Consider the following 18,375-nt stretch of genomic DNA (forward strand, 5'->3'; position numbering starts at 1 on the left):
TGGAATGCAAACAATGCGTGACTGTGAATCGGAGGTTCAAGGCCCGGGCGAAGAAAAGTTTACGATTTGTATTTATAGAGCAATCTTTGCGGACACGATTTTCCCTAATATTTCATCAGCAGTTTAGCAGCCTTTGGAATAAGGGAATAGCACTAGTCGGATAACCAGAAGGGGTACACCATCTATATTAATGAGAAGTCAGGAGTTGATACTATCGTAAAGTAATCTTGTTTTAAAACTGTAATGAAGGACTCGGTGACTCCAGACAAAACTAATTTATATAAAGCTACATATGTACATATTTCACTAGTAAATCAAGATCCGTTTTTTTATATCCTGAACATTTTTGAATGTTATATATCATGAATTTTTTTCTATAAGCGAAATAGTCCCTTTGTTTTTGAGATATCGATATGAAATTTTACAATGAAAGTTTAATTGTACATTAAAATGCAACCATGTAGATGTATGACACACTATTCGTCTGTGCTAGCTCACCTATGGCTTACCCTTTTGCGTTGAAAGTTAAATAAAATACGAATCCATCCATGTGGAATAATCTCTATATGTGGGTAACGCAATAGCTGAGACACAGTCTTCATTATTAAGTATGTCAAATATAGATACGACACAAACTAATTTTTCACCTATTTTTCCCACAAATGCTGCTGCGACTACGACGATCACACCTGCTTAATATTCATCGGATATATTTCTTCGCTGTCGTTTGGCTCCGGAGGCGTGGGCATGACTATGAACCAACTCTTAGCGAATGCGGACATGCCTAAGGAACATAACCACGTTGGGCTGTACGACAAACTGCCCTCAATGGTCGGTGGACCCCAAATGAACGCAACTTTTGCTCATCCATCCGCATGCGTGTTTGGTCAGAGCCAATACGTACCAAAGATTTGCCACCTTTCTCCAGAAAGCCAGAAGAATTGAGATTGCTTATAACAAACTACGAGCAGTCAACAGAATTATGCGGGTTTTCTGAACAAGAAAACCTAATTCGATTACAACTGCGCGGTGACCACTAAAATGTGGACCTTTCTGAAACATGCTTGTGATTTGAACAATGACTATGGTTTATACAGCTTTTTTATCTTCAAACTACCGAATTCTTTCCTATTGTTCATAACCTATTACGAAATGCTACGAAAAAGCTGTTTTTCAAGACTTTTTTATATTATGAACCGGTAATTTAATACATTTTTTCTCTAACTATAACGCTTTCATTCAATTTTTGTTTTGTAATTACAAAATTAATATTATATAATCGTATGTTATATTTTTCAAAAATACTCATTTTGAACTGCGACTAGCCAATGCCTATTGTACCAGAAAGTGATATTTATTCGGAATATGCCTACCATTCGGTTTTTGATAGGTGTTTAGAGAAGGTCGAGTATCTTAACAAATGTAAGGCAAACACAAACACAAGTTCAAGGTCCCCTATATCAAGGAGTTACTGCGGATTTTTTTAAACTTTTAAAGTAATGATAAACCAGATATGTGAATCGAGTTAGTTACTTCTTTGGTATGTAGTATACCGTAAACGGATTTCAAACATTACTTAACCCAAATAGAATTCCAAAAACGTTGGCAGAGAGATCTAATAAAATCTCGTAAAGGTTATCTAATATAAAGTCTAGCAAACTAAAAATTAAAATTTACTCATAATTTATGAATATAGGAAATTTATTGCTATATGGTAATGAGCATTTTCAACCAATAACTCTGTTAAAAGTGCCTAAGTCTTTTTTGCATTTTCTGAGAAAATTTACAATAGCAATGTATACTCGTATATTTTTTATCCCAACGGAAGGGAGTTTTAACCTACTATGAATTTCTTTCACTTTTTATCGTTTTCAAAAGCGTCTGCACTGATCTATATAAATATGTATAATGGAATTTAATGAACCGAGTTTACAGTGGCTTTGTTGCTCTAGATATCCAAATATCCCTCCACACCCAATGCTTTGATAAATTGGTTTATCATTCCTAATTTGATCACGTATACATATACTTATATTAATTTTGAGAAAATAACTTTGCCGTAGATATTTCACGCTCCCTTTCACTGCCACTAGTAGATTGTACCGATTTGGAAATTTAACGGCATCATTGTTTCTGAGGCATGCGAATCACTTTTGAAACGCAAAGGGAGATTTTCATTGAGTAAAACTGGAAATTTTGTTAGTGTGGGCTCAAATATCTCCAGATTCGATCTTTATCTAAACCCAAAAACTGCCAACTTTCGGTAAGGGCCTGAGAATGGCGATCACGTGATGCTTATATACGCGAAAGAGGGACGCAGTACCCTAATCGTGACTAGAAAAATAAACTTTAATTATAATTTATTAAAATATAAGATGCGCAATTATCTTAACAACAACAGCACATTCAATACTTTTATGAATTAATTCGTAATCTGGGCACTTTAAACCATCGAAATTTGTTAAGGTATCCTGGGCAACAAAAAAAATTTTTGTTTTGTAGAGCCGTGAATTGAAAAAAAAAATTAAATATTTTATTTCGTCCCACGTTCCAGCGAGAAAAGCTGTCATTGTCAATAAGGCATATTAAGGCAAAAACATTATATGCATACTCGTAAACCCCAATGCAGCACTTTCGCATTAAAGCAAATCGTAAAATTTACATTTTGCCAAATTATAAAATCAGATCTGCTATATTTCTGATTTAAGGATGACTGTTTATAGATGTTAATCTTGTTTACAATAATAAATAACAATAGGCGCCCCACGCGCATCTTCGCCTTATTTCATCGCGTGAAATGTCATACCGACCCACAGTAAGTTTCCATTGCATGACGTAGATTTCTCATTGCTTGTAAATATACTTCGGTAGATACAAACACAACAGTATTTTTAGCATACATAAAAATGTACGTATGTATGTACGGAAACCATTGTAACGATCTGATCAGCGCTGAATTGGCGGCTGACAGTTCTCTAGTTTGTTTTTGATACTCGAAAGCGCTGTGGAGGAGCCATGAAATGAGCGAATAATAAAAGCAACGCAGCATTAACCAATACAATGGCCACATACAGTTATAATTATATATGGATTAGTGTATTAGTGTGCACTAAATGAATTTTCATCAATTTTCTTTCATTTTCTGCTTTTGCTTCTGTTTTTTCATCGTCGCTTTTTTTGATGTTTTAGCAATTTCTACTTATTATCTTCTAGATTTGTATTATTTAGTTTTTATTTGGTTTATGGGTTCCTATTTGTTCATAAATTTACACTTTGTGTAGTAGTGTGAACGCTTTTGCGTAAGTACGTAGCGGGTTATTCACGACCGAAATTACTCAGAAGATATTATTGAATGCTAAATCTTACATACATATCTACTTATGTATTACATAAGTACATATAATTATAATACATACAACTATAGAATTGATGTATTTATGAAGATATTAGAGGAAATAGGTCGAATATAACTTACCTATGTGCTTGTAACGGTCGTGGAAGAAACAGCTTTTTAGAAAGTTTCGAATTTGAGTTTGAAGTAAGCGTGCTTTGGGTTTAGACTTTTGATAAGATTTTCGTCAAATCTCGGCAAAATAACCTAACAAAAAGATGTAGGTATATTTTCCATTGCCGATTTGAACCGTTCTAAAACAAACTCTATAAATATAATGCGTGACCCATTAATGCTAAGTCACTATCCCAATAGATATTATTTCTTTTGGATGAAAAAACCAGGAGTCCAGCACAAGTCGACAACTGCAAGTAGCCCTTTGATTTGTTTATTTCAGTTAATCTTGTGATACGCCAAATACTTTGACTTAAATATAATTAACATTTATAAGAATTCTCACAGATTTGATCTTGGTATACGTTTGCATTTTCGAAAACAAATCTTAAATTTAGATGATGAATATTATTATTATAATTTTTAGTATAATCACATGGTTCTAATAGTTTTATTGTTTGGTTTTGTTTTTTGAATATGGATCCACAATGGTACCACTAGAACGCTTGATCCAAGACATATATACAACGATAATATGTATTCTACTATATAGCAATTTTTGAATTAGAGAATTGCTAGTTATAAAGCATTTATGTATATCAAACATAAATAACCATAACAAATAAATCAATTACGTGATAATGAAAAAATCGAGTATTCTTCATTACTTGTATCAGCGAACGTGCTTCCTTAGCCTTCTGAGAAAGCATTATCTAGTTTCATAATATTCTACAATTCCGGTATCAAGAATTAATGGACAAATTGTGATATGTAAGTAAATAGTAAACTATTTACATTTGGAAGCAGATGTACCATACATATACAACCATATGAACGTCAATATGCAAATTCAGCAACTTTAATTTGTTCGGAAAAAAATTTTATTTTGTTAAAGTTTCCACTTGTCTTCGAAAATTTACGATCTTGTTCTTGCGAAAACAGGGGTCCAAGTTACTTTTGTCATAAATCATATTAAAAGTTGGCTGAAAATTCAGCACAGCGCAGCGTGCCAGCCAGTCCATTAATGGCGATTCAATAAATATCGAAACTCAAATCTAATAAAGATAAATACGGGCGAGTAAATTAATGGAAATTTAGCTTGTTTCTACTAAACAGACTTTTGTAAGTGCGAATGTGTGGCACCGATCTTATGAAAAGCTAAATAGCTTTGTTTGTTTTTATAAAATATTCAGTTTGCAGGAGAATGATTGCCACACTTTGAAGTCTTATAGACGCACATATATACAGACACGCATACAAGTACATATTGCTTGTGGAAAGGATAAATATAACAAATACTACCTATATACCTATACGTATGTAGGTAAGTATTCGCGTGCACTTGAAATACTTTTGTTGTTGTTGTTGTTTTTTTTTAATACAAGAAATTGCCTCCAAATAAACTGCGTTAAATTAATTTTCACCTGATTTTCACCAACTTTTAGTTAGACACATGACTTATCTGTGAATATTGTAGCAGTAGAACTAATTAATAAAGCTGCGAACTATTTATGTTTATAATTTCGAAATCGAACAGAATTTTGAAATATGGGCACTGTTACTGCTTTTGTTGAACACTATTCTATACCCAATTTTGTACTATTTTTAGCACATAAAGTGGACGGGATCTACCCATGAAAAAGTTGCACAAGTTAATCAAATCACATGACCGAGGTGGTTAAGCCAATTCAGTGAAGAAACGTTTATGATAATATAACGTTTTATGTTAGTCAATACACATTTTTTAGACGTCATTTCAGATAAATACTCATTAGTCTACTTTAGATATTATATAAAAGGACGCGGACTCTGGACTACAAGGTAAGAAATAAGCAAAATGTTCGGTTCAATTGATGCCTTTATGGGAAAACATTAAATTAAGAAATATAAATTTGTATACTCGTATGTTCCTAAAGTTTAAAATTTTCAATGAAATTATTTAATATCAAATATGTTTTTACTATTTTGTTTAATTTGTAGATTTTGAGTCAAACCACATCAAGTGGACCCAGAAAATTTCGCTAAATCACTGTTTTTTAAAATTAGCACTTCATTAGATGAGGGACCAGACGCACACCCCGCGGTATAAATTTGTCGTCAAAATTCAATTTTTATGCTGATGATATTGAATGTTGAATTTAAGAGCACAACAAAATTGTAAAGTTATTTTCTCACAAACTACCGTAGCTAAATCGATGAAATTTTGTGAACTCAAAGAAAAATGTTCGTACTATATTATAGATATTTTTTCACGGTCAATTTGTTTATATGATAATATTTTACATAAATTGTTGTTAAACAATTGAAATATCTCTTAAATCATCTGCAATAAATAGTTTGTTCATTTATGCCATTCTGCAGACATTGAATTTTTATTTTCATCATATGAAACAGGGATAAAGGGATGGCCAAATCATTCTAGTGTCAGAGCATCTCAAAATTAACGTTTTTTTTATAATATTTTGCGCATTATACTCAGATTAGACAAAATACTAACATTATTACGATAAAAAAGTATGATTAATTAAACGTTTGATATATGGAGTATATAGTTACTCCATGTAGATTATTTTTTTATTATTTTTTTATCATTTTTATTGAAAATTAACATCCGATATCAAATACATTTAATTTTCGCGTAATCTTTAATTTTCATTGTTTTACATATTTTATAAGTGATCTTGAATGTCGGTTCAATGTGGCCGTTTCAATTGCAAAACGCCAAACCTACCCCATCCAGTCAACTAATAAAGTTGTGCAGATGATTCATGCTCTCAATTTTAAATGTCAGGACAGTTGGTCATCTCTTTATCTTTGATACGAAATATTCCGTGATTGTTATTGACTATATATAGTGTGAAAAGGGAACTTATATGTCTCTTACAGTCATTTTTCTCCACATAACCTGGTATTTATATTTAAAATAACATTAAACCCTATGTTAAATAAAGTCCTGGAGAGAGATGGATTTATAATTTTAGCCTCTGCTACACCGACTAAGCACTAGTACTCACCTCCCGTTTGTCGTCTTCAGGCGCATTAGCACCCAGCAAACTTGTTTCGATCGACGGAATATACCCAAACGAGTGTATGGCTGGAATGCGTTTGAGCACAATAGGTTTGTGTAGAGTATTTCCACCACTCTCAGTAGCAGTTTGTGTAGTCGAAGACAAAGATGTAGCAGAACGTGAAAACTCGTTATCCAAATGAAAGATGGTTGTCTGATCACTACAATTCGATTGCAAATCGTCGACAAGAGATTTTTGCTCGGACACGCGCGACGATTCAATGGTCTCACTACTAAGCCATAATGGACTTTGTATACCATTCGACTGTGGAACACTTGGCAGAGATTGCGAATTCTTTTGATTCAAGCCACCAGAAGATCTCGGCGACTTTAGTGAGATCGGTGATGTAGGCGAAGTCTGAGAAGCCGCTGCGGTCAATGAAGCAAGTTGCTTAATAGAACACCGACACGGCAAATTACTGTCTGACTCGGCAAAATCCGATTTCAGCGAGAAGTCACTAAAGAAGCGCTTTGATTTACCCTCAGTTATATTGCTGTTATTGTTATTTTCTTGGTTCTCTTTATGAATCAACACAAAATTTTGAGTATCACTTAAAGATTTATAGATCTGTTGTTGTGGTGGTATTGTCTTTGTAAAATTCAAATGCAATTCTTTGTCGAACGCATGGCAAGTGCAGACATTTCGCACAGACGTCGATTGCGATACATCTGTCGTATTTGCTTCTATTGCCGCCGAAATTTGTTCGGCATTGTTAACAGCTGGCACACGGTTTTGCACAACTTCTTCTATAATATCCCGCTCTTCTTGCTGGGGGTTCTCACTTTCAACAACTATGGATTCAATTTCTGACTCCAATTCTTCACATTCGGCTACACAGTCTTCGAATTTGTCACTTAAATAATTGAGTTTACGACAAAAAGTCGGTGTTAGCTTAGTATTTGTGGTCGACAAAGATGAGGGCAAGTCATATTTAGACGTGGTGGAGGCATTTTGATATGCACGATGAAGACGCGTCTCACTAGCCGCTTTGATACCATTGGCTAGTGACCCAGTTATGGTGGGAAGGCGCGAAACACGTTCCAACTTTAAACGGCCATAACTATCGTAGCGCAGCGTATGTTTCGGTAACGGCGAAGTTAAGTAGGCTACTGATGACTGCGAACTTTGGCACGACGACTCCGAACTTGCGGCAGAAGGATATGCAGATGATGCGGGCACCGAACGCGTATATTCCGCGTGACTCCTTGCTCTACAGTTGTAGTTGTTATTGCACTCCCCACAGGCGCTGCTGCCAGCACTGAACACGGTGTGCGTGTCAAATGTGTCAGCCGCGTCGAACACACCATCAGTTACAGTGGCGACAGTATTAAGACTTGTCGACGCTGATTTTTTCCCGTTGGCTGCACTCGGTTGAGTTTGCTCGGAGTCTCCACAATTACGCCGTTTATTATTAATATTATTATGGTGATGTGGCGGTTGTGTTGGTGGTTGGACGGGTGTTTGCTTTTGTTGGTGACGTGGTAGCTGTGCCTGTGCTTGCGCCTGTTGCCGCTGCTGCTCGTGATTATTTTTGGTTTTGATGGCACACTTTTCATTGGCAATCGACGTTGCCACCGACACCGAACAGCTGCTTTCGCTTAAGCTACGAGCGACAAATTTCGTTTCCTTTTCGTCGTATTTGTCTTTTTCGTTTCTTTTTAAACAGCCTTCACCGTGGCGGCTATTTTCTTTGCTTCGCCGTGCGTCATCTGCTTGTCGCTCGTCGAGCTTATTTATTTTTGTTGTGGTGTTGGCGGACTCGCTTCGAGTATTTTTAACCGTTCCAAAGCAACTCAAAAGCTCGCAGTGCTCTGGCGAAATGGAGCGTTCAAGAGAGCGTAACGATTGTGACCAACGTGCCCCGGTTCGGTTCGAAATCTCGTCAAGCGTATGATTTCCAGCGTTTTTGGGACAAAAAGAGGCGCTTGGATGCTCAAACTTTTTTACCTTACATTGGATATTTTGACCATTGCTGCAAATCTGTTCGCCGTTATGGTAACGCGTCTCCAACAAGCTCTGTTGATCTTGTACTGACGCACTTGAACTCGAATAAATTGCTGTCTGATAGATGGTTCTTGCTTCGTGCTTTGGTTTGGGAGGTGGCTCTGGCGGCGGTGGCTTATATTTTTGTGACGACTGTAGCGTTTGCTTCAAGTGACTGGCAGCGCTTCCCACATTACCATAATCGCTGGGTAAGGACGTGGATAGAAGCACCTCTTGGCATAGGTATTCACCTGAGTCGCGCGCTTCCGGCGGTAAGATATAGGCGCTCCTAGCAGTGTCAGTGGTACGAATTGGCACAGGAGCTGGTGCGGTTATCTGCCCCGACGTGGGTGTTACTAAGAATGTATTGGTTTCATTTGGTATGTATTCCGAAACAGTTGCGTTATAATGTACGCTGACGGATTTGTCAATTGTATAACAACAAATGGCGGGGGAAACACGACGCGTCGCTGTTGTTTTTGTTGTTTGTGTTGCGACGGGTGACAACAATGTTGGCAACAGACTACTCGTTCGCGCTGACGATGATGGCGACAACGGCGGCGACGTTGGCGGGGACGTACACGAACACGAATGCGAGTGCGTTTGCTTGCGCGACGGTGTGGGGGATAAGACGCGACAATTTTTGGTTAATATTTTGTCTTGTGCTAGATTATTGTTATTATTATTGCTGTTGTTTCTTTTGATATTGTAAAGTTTCGTTTTATTGTTGGAATTTTCCTCTGTGGCAGCAGTTTGGTTAGCGGCGTTGCACGCGCTTACTTCATCCTCATCGGAAACGAATCGGTACGACGACAGATCGGAGACTGAATCGGTGTTCTCGCGATAACATCGCGCGTAGTCCTCACCACTGAAATTCCGCTTGCGCTCGGCGTATGCGCCTTGAGAATAATCACCGCTAGCCATGCTAGCTCTTTCTGCACAGCAATGCTCACAAAAGGCCAGCGTGTTTTTGGCAACAACTGTCGAGTGGGTCGAGCTGGCCGAGTTGGCGGATTGAGTCGTTTGTGGTGCCGACGTTGGACTAACTGAGCATTGCGGTGTCGACAGTGGCATGTGAGTTGGCAATCGCGATAATAATAAGGGCGCGTGGCCATTATTTTGATTATTCTGATCGTTCGGCTGGCTGCTGGCGTATTGATCGATCAGTGGTTGTGTTGCCAATTCGCTTGTTGTCAATGCGGTAGGCGTCAAAGTGGGAAGTTGTTCAATTGATGCGCTCTCATTCAGATTTTCGTTCTTAGTATTGTTGTTGTCGGTGTTCGTATATATAAAGTCGTTTTGCTTTGTGTGCGCTGCTTCTAGCACATGCCGCACTTTATTGGTGTCATCACCATGGACTGCCAATGCCGGCAGTACATTGCCGATGATCATTTGCTGTTTTTGCAGCGGCAGCGACTGCTGCTGTTGCTCTCGTGCTAGTTGGTGCGTTTGATCGTACTGTTGCCCCAACAGCGTGTAGCCCCTTTCGCTTGTCGTATTTTGCAATTTTCTTGTTGCAATATGCAGCTGCGGCAGGCTGTTTACATACGGCTGTCCCGGCGACTGCGGCAGCTGTCTTGCATCATCGACATCAGCGGACTCCAGCGATAGCTTCTGGTATTGCACCGGCTTCGGTCGTCGCAACTGACTCAAGTTCGGCGTTGTTGGCAGCGATGTCGAGGCCTTTTTGTTCACACGCCCGCTCTTCTGTTGCACATCTCGTGGGGCTGCTAGAAGCGTGTACTCGCCGCAGCTTGCATATCGGCCGCGAAATATTGCCAATTGTGATGTTGTCACTGCTGTTGCTGTTGTTGTTACGGATTGCGCTGGTGTCTCTGTGGTTGTCCTAGCTGCAATTGTTGAAAAATAGAAACCAAAACAGAAAAAGATGAGACACTTAATTTAAAAATAAATCGCTGAGGCTAACAATAAAACACAAAAGTCATATATTAATATTAAAGTTTTCACATGTGTATATGCTTGTATGTATACTTATATACATATATGTATGTATATAGATGTGTATATGTATGAGCTGCACCTATTTTTATATAGTAGTTTATTTTGTATGTTGAGCGTACTTCCAGCTCTTGCAGATGGGTGTTTCGGAGGGGGTCGCGAATGGAATATGAAATCTGTGCCAACTTAATATACTCGGTATTTAGTGGCATGAGTGTGCATGTGCGTGCGTAGTTGTAAATATTTCTGATCATTATTAATTCCTGTATTTGCTGTCTAGAGAATTATTCTAGTTGTTACAAAACAAAAAGTTTTCTATACAAGCACTTCATTCCGATCGTTCAGCTTATATGGCAGCTATAAACTATAGCGGTCCGATATAGGCGGTTCCAACATATAAGCAGTTTCTTGAGAAAAATGTCGATAGAATATCCGAATTACAAATTTTCGACTTGTTCTTAAATTCTTCTGTACTTTTGACTTCTAATGTAATTCGTTTGCTTTAAATGAATTAAGAATTCCATCAGAATTCAACTATTATTTGAAGATTTAATATAGATTTACCAAGCTCTTTCTTTGAATGCTAAACTTTTAAAAATATATATATAAATGATCAGCGTCACGAGCTGAACCGATTTAGCCATGCCCGTCTGTCTGCGCATAGGAACACTATATGATATAGCTACAAACTGATCGGGCGAAATCAGAAACCGTATATAGAAAGCATTTTTAGTTGACAAAAGTTATCTTCACAAAATTTAGCACAGATTATTGTCCAGTGATGCGCTACGAATTTCGAACCTATTATTCAAATTAGGGCACTATGGCTTATAGTTGTCATACAAACTAAACTGATCCAAATAAGGTTCTTGTATTGAAAACTTTTTTAGTTCGCAAGATATCTTAACAAAGTTTGGCATAGAATAATTTAAATTATATTCTCCGAATATATTATTCAGAGGGGAATACTATAGCATATAGCTGCCATATGAACTGACCGAATTAAGTTAAAATAAAGATAATATAGATATAGAATAAAAGAGTATATTTACGCTATGCACAGGGTATTACAGCTTCGGTAATGCTCATTAGCATACGAATTCAAAAAACTCATCAAAAACTCCATAAAATTTTGTTACATATAGTCGAAGCAGCGTTTCATTCAAATTAAGAGCCACGTAGGTATCTAACTACCCTCGTGTCAATGTTAACCATTAATTATAATATGCTCTTTTTTTTTGGAATTAATTTTCATATTTTCAAATTTCGTTTCAACTTTCTAAATTTTTCTAGTTTCAAATTTTATATTTATTTCCACAGCACCTCTTAAGTACTATTGTATATAGTGGCATAATAAGTTAAAGGCGACACATACCGTTTTCGTTTAAACCAGAAGCATGTGAACTTTGCCGAATTATCTGTTTTCGCTTGGTTTTCCAACACGATTTCGAGTTAACCGCGTGACTCGGACAGCAGCAGCCCTTACTCGTTTCGACCGCAGAGTCACTACTACTCAGGGAAGGGCAGCGGCTCTTAGAAGCCTCGCAGTGCTTGTCATTCGGCGCGTTGATTAAGTTTTCGCTGTTATAAGAAGTGGTGTATCTCAATTTTTTCGATTCGTTGCATTTAAATCTAGAAGTAAGTAAAAGGAAGATATTAATTTTCATGAATAAAAACGCGGAAAAAAGCGTTTTCAAAAATTCTGCTCATATTATATGGAAGGTTTGTACACTCGTGGCGACTGCTTGTATGTGCGCCTAAAGGTATGCAAATATTTTGTTTTTCAAGCGTTTTACAGGGTAAGTGCGCGCGTGTTGGATCAGTGCGTTGGACCCTAGTATACTTAGCAGGCAGATAACTCATACACTTGAATTCACATTAGCTGCGCCCAAAGCACATATGTATGTATATTGACTGGGTATTTATGCTTAGGTGGAATGTATGTATGTATTTTAGTGTTTATAATTAAAAGTACGGAAAGTTGTGGGTGGGTCAACACAAACATGCAGGAGATACAAGAAGAAAGGCAAAGCAAACAACAACAACAATATATAAGTGTGAATGTCTTCACCTGCTCCAAGCAATTCGTTGTTTACTATCGCACACACTTTGGGCACTCTCCCTCCAGCTCGCTTCATTTGAATTCCGCGTTCGGCGTTCTGTGGCAGAAGTACGGTAAGTTTCTGGCATTTTATTTATTCCTCCGATATTAACTGAAATTTTGTTTAAGTATAAAAAAGGAATTTATAATGAGTATGTAGACAAGTATGCTTGTACGAGTATGCAAATAAACAAATCGAAGGGGCAATTGGGAGCTGACGGGTTTTAGGCGTAAAGCAGAATCCCCAATTGCGAAACGTCCTAAAAATAGAGCTAGCTGATAATGACAAGCAATTCACATATCTACGCACATATTTTTTTTGTAATTACTGAGATGCGTACACACGTACAAAGACACACATACGCATAAAAGCCAACACGTCTAGAACTTCTTCAAGCAAACAACGCGAGGCATCACTTAACCCACATTCGCATGTCAGCGTGAAATACGCACACGCACACGCCTCGTACTCGCGCCGCAACGTACTCGTACAGCAGCAAGTGTCCGCGCCGCGCTGGGGCACATTGTTCATTTGCAAGTTGTTACGGTTATTTTTAGTTTTAAACAAATGAACGCATTTTAAAGTGTTGACACGCATTGCACACCATGATAAATGACTCAGAATTGTGTTTACATGTATGTAAATATGTATGTATGTGTGTTGCATATCTTCGCAATGCTCAAATCAGCTTTACTGCACAACACTTTAAAGCAGATTTCATTTTTAGCTGAAATCACAAAAATTGTGCACACCGCTCGGTAAGCTATTTATGAATAATATCATGAAATGAATGAATCTTCGGAAGTACTTGTATTTCCATATATATTTAATGATTAAATTAACTCTATGAAAATAGTGTAAACTCATAACTTTTAAAAAACGTCGATGGAAAGTAAATAATTAGGCTGTAAATAAAGTACACATACATGCATACATGTGTATGTAAACATCAATAATCATAAGATTTATACCCTGATCAGGGTATATTAAGTTTGCTACGAAGTTTGTAACACCCAAAAGGAAACAACGGCGATCCTATAAGGTATATATACGTATACATGATCAGCATAACGAGCTAAGTCGACTTAGCTAGTCTATACCTGACATTTACATAATAATTAATATTTTACTTAACACCACAGTCGGGTTTGATATGCGGAATCGGACAACCATCATGGCTACTTTCTATACGACGTGAATTTAGACTATACCAGATTCCTTGCAATAAATATCTCAAACGGAAAATAAATATTAGCACACTATATGTCACTAATATGTGGCAACTATCAGCTAAAAGTGATAAAAATCGGACAAGGAGTTTTTTTAGGTCCCAGAAACCATACATAAGCAGCTCAAATCATTTGCCTGATATTTTATCGAAATTGTTCGCGAATTATTATAGCTAAATAATTGCCTTCTTCTGAGTTATAGATATAATTTCGTGGTATTTATGATTTGAACGAAATGGCCACCACGGCTCCCTTTTGCATACCTCCAACCGTTAACGCCAATTTTCGTTGACCCGGTACAGCATATCGGCTGGAATTTCGGCTATAGTGCACTGACAGTGAAACATTTTTCATCTGTGAAAACGATACTTTCATGGCCGTTGACCGCGTACCACTGAAGAAGCCTCCTCTGCTGAGTTTAATATGCTTCAAGCACGTCGGTCAACTGACACCAAAGGTGGACTTTCATGAGGAGAACATTTAGAAAAATACTTGACATTAATCTGGTCGATGTACTTCTCTTTCTGTCGTCAACTGTAGATGTTTGGGAAAAACGATCAATAGTGTGGTAAACAAACATTTTTGAAATATTAAGTTTTTAGAGAAGCTCATATTATGTAAAGCAATTACCGCAATACGACTTTGTTTAGCTCCCCATTCCATTGTTAATAAACACTGAGGTTATTATTATGCATATGTATCTGAGTAGACACTGCATATAAATTATAACATAAAATATCGGCAGTATTTTCTGCGAATTTATCCTCGTGTATGCAATGTAAACTTTATAACAGAATTTATATTGCATTTACTATTTCCCGAAGATTTCAATAGAATCTAGATGTCGTGATTGTGGTGCGTAATCCAATGGCGTTCGTTTATGCTTTTTCTTTTGAAAAGAAAGAAGTCAATATCGACTTTGTTATTTTTTAGGAAGAGTATTTTACTTGACAAATATGTCTCCTACTCGACGACTAAACCTTGGGCGGTTCACATGTAATCCATTAACCAGTCAAAAAGTCTGGGATAATCAAACGAAACCGCTCAGGAACGTGAAAGGAAACGTAACCAACGATGCACAATCACTACCTCAAATCCGACAAAATATTACTCAAAGCAGACCAGGCGTAAAAGTACTGTTAAATTGCGTTATAATTTGATGTTTCTCTTGCTCTTCGTAGGCTTTTATTAAACACTTCCCGTCATCCCCATCTCTACTGCTGCCTATGAACTTAATGCATGTTTAAGCGACTTGGTGATCGTCGAAAATTCAAAGGACAGGTAGTTCTTCCGAAGAAGACAATAACTTAATAAATTGTCAGTATATGTCTGATGAGGTTGATTTTGATCTAAACGGAAATGTAAACAAGCAAAATTGCCATATATCGATGAAATCAAATTCAGAAATAATCCACGAGACGGAACTTCACCCAGAAAAGGTTACTGTGTGGTGCACAGTTTCATCAAAGGCCATAATTCTTTAAAGAAAACGGTGTAACAGTAACTGTCAATGAGCAACGTTTTTTAAAGATGTTGAATGACTTTTTTTACCCAGAACTGCGCCGAAGACATATCCATTTCAATAGTGTTTGGTTCCAGCAAGATGGAGCCACTGCACACATAGCCAGACCGGTTATTGCGGTGCTCCAACGAAAATCTAAAATCAAATTAATATCAAGAAGCTCCACTTCCCGCTGACCCCCAAGGTCACCTGACCTGACTGCACCAGACTTTTGTATGGAGTTATGTCAAGCAAGAGGTATACAAAACAAACTCCAAAAGCCTGACTGCAATGAATATTTTTCTAATTAGATGTCGCATATGCGTGGGTGAGCATGAAGGTCATTAACGGTCCATAATATTTAAAAATAATTGATTATATAAAATAGAATAAAATTTTAAAAATGCATTGATAAAAAAAAATTTTACTGTTTGCTTTTGCAGCAGGATTTGTGCGCCACCCTATATAACATTTATCAATAACATTATCAACCCCAACTTAAATTTGTTAATTCAGAATCTTTATATTATTCAATATAGAATCCCTCCGTTTGTCCTCTTTAGCCTAAAAACGGACGTGAAGGTAAGAAATTTTGATTTTCAATAAAACCCAAAGAAATATAATTCTAAATAATAAAGTTAGCACGTCACTAATTGATCGGAAACTTTGTTCTGAGTCGACCAAGGTCGCACGGTCTGTAGCAATATCATATATGCATGTGTGTCCATATGTGCAAATGAATTCACTACAGTGGGCTTCTATTTTCAACTTGTGCATAGTTCATTTACACCTTTTCTAAAAAAATCACAGTTTGTGTTAAATGTGCAACGTAGAAAATGCTACGGGAGCTACGTGCCCTGCAACAAAACCGAAGGTGGATAGCCAACACTAGTGACACTGATGTTCTTCCGGTATTTTCCGATAAGCCCGATGAGCAATTAAATTTAAGGCGTCACACAGTCATGGTGGAAAATGAATGAGCATGAACGTATAGATTTTCCCACAACGCATAAATATCCGTTTCATTTTGTTAACATTAATTACTTAATTCCTCCAATTCATTTTAGACTTTATTTCTTTTCGGTGCAAAAGACCCAAAGTGTTTGCCGACAGCGAAGAGATAATTTTAGTGTGGCCAAGATGGATGTACGAGTTCTCGAAGGTACATGACCTATAAATAGTACATTTGTATTTACGAAGATACAAATATACACACACAGACACGAACACATTTAATTGAATGGACTAGGAACGATTCTATAATTTTCTTTGAAAAGATTATTTTTGTTGAACTGCTTTTAAAATTATGGTAAATAAAGAAAGTGAAGACCTAAGTATATTTTGGAGCGAAATGTATTACCGGTCCATTCCGGGAAGTCATCGAACACATGCTTCTTTGAAAATGCATACACTCACTGTTCCATAACCTCGTCCAATATTGTGTACAAAATATGCAGTTGTTTTGTTCAAATGGTAAATAAACAAACCGAAATGACGACGATGACAGCCGATGGTGCAGACGGCATAAAACAGATGCGAACAGAGCAAATAAAAACGCGAACAATGTTGTGTGGGTGGGTTATCTCAATCACTAAACGTCTAATGCAAAGTAAATCCCAGAAGAAAGAAAATATAACCTTAAATATTCTGCACAATGCACACAAATATTTATAAACGCAAATAAAGGATTCTTGGAATAGGTTGTTCAAATATTTATGTGTGTATGTATACAGGGGTCGACGATGAATATTCGATTTTTCAAGGTTTATAATTTCCTTCTTAAAAAGAGTGGTAATTTATATCTATATCATGTCTCTGGCGTATTTTTTTATTGATTTATCGCGCTTTTAGTACTTTTTAACAAAACCGTTATATGGGGAGTGGGCGGGGTTATTATCCGATTTCATCAATTTTTACAATGTAGGTAGAAGAGCTTAAAAAATGTATCCTGAGCGAAATTGGTTATTGTGTCTTAAGTGGTTTAAGCGATATGTGCACTAAACCGAATAATAGCGTTTTGTGGGCGTGGCATTGGTCAGATTACGCCCTTCTATAAACTCGTCATTTCTTTTTTGCCAAGGTTACAGCTCGCACGAACGGATAGACGGACAGAAAGAAAGTCACTAGGAATTCAACCAGTGTGTATGGCAACTATATGCTATAGTTGTTCGATATCAGCGGTTCTGACAAATGAGCAGCTTCTTGGTGAGAAAAGGTTCAAAATTTCAGGTCGACATCTCAATAACTAAAGGATAGGGTCTCCGACGTTTCCTTTGACGTGTTGAAAACATCGTGACAAACTTAATACGTGCATATAAGGCTCTTGAAATTATTCGTAGAACCTGAAAACCGATTATTTGAATATTCGGTTTGTAACCGTTCGTATAAATATTAACCGATTGTTGTCGTTCTACTGCGACTAATCGAATACAAGTAGTTGCTCTGCTGCGAGAATTTGCAAGCATCCTTTAATTTGTGCACAAAATATTATTATTTATTATTGAATGTTTCACTTTTTTCAGTAAAAATAAGAAAATGAATGAACGGTTAACCGGATAGTCGAAATGAGCGGATAACCGAATAGTCGACGACTTACGACTATCCGGCGCTTTATAAAGCAGTTTGCTTCTCCATTAAATAAAAAAGTAATGACACAAAAGGAATTTGCACTCTCTTTTTTGTGATAAAGCGTTGGAAAAGTGCTCTTGTTGTGTGATTAATCACCTTTAAGTTACACATCTGTCCGTTGCATCATTGATATCTTACTTTTCGCTTTGCATTCTGCCACCGAAAGTTTTGCCGACTTCCCAACGAACTGCTTTATTAAAGTGACTTTCGTTTGTGTTTAACGATATTGTGCCATGGAGCCACGACGCTCGTGAATGAATCGCAATTTAATTATTAATTACTTCACATTCATTTTGACTTAATGAGCGATTTAATAATTTGCATTTTTTGGTGAAATGAAAATGAGGAAATCACCGCGAAATTCATGCGACCCCATTGCGCATCGTCACGCGGACGCCCT

General features: G+C 37.0%; 1 protein-coding gene across 1 annotated transcript in view; it reads right to left on the reverse strand.

Moving 5' to 3' along the window:
- Positions 1–18,375, reverse strand: part of LOC106623286 (uncharacterized) — a 65,586-nt gene that overhangs the window by 21,277 nt on the left and 25,934 nt on the right. Inside the window, exons 3-5 of the mRNA XM_070106588.1 lie at positions 12,587–12,728; positions 11,891–12,147; positions 6,520–10,406 (exon numbers count right to left, since the gene is read on the reverse strand). Coding sequence (XP_069962689.1) covers positions 6,520–10,406; positions 11,891–12,147; positions 12,587–12,705 — 4,263 coding nt within the window. The 5' untranslated portion in view covers positions 12,706–12,728. The remainder of the gene's footprint in view (positions 1–6,519; positions 10,407–11,890; positions 12,148–12,586; positions 12,729–18,375) is intronic.

The sequence above is a fragment of the Bactrocera oleae genome, chromosome 2, assembly GCF_042242935.1.
Source record: "Bactrocera oleae isolate idBacOlea1 chromosome 2, idBacOlea1, whole genome shotgun sequence".
NCBI lineage: Eukaryota > Metazoa > Arthropoda > Insecta > Diptera > Tephritidae > Bactrocera > Bactrocera oleae.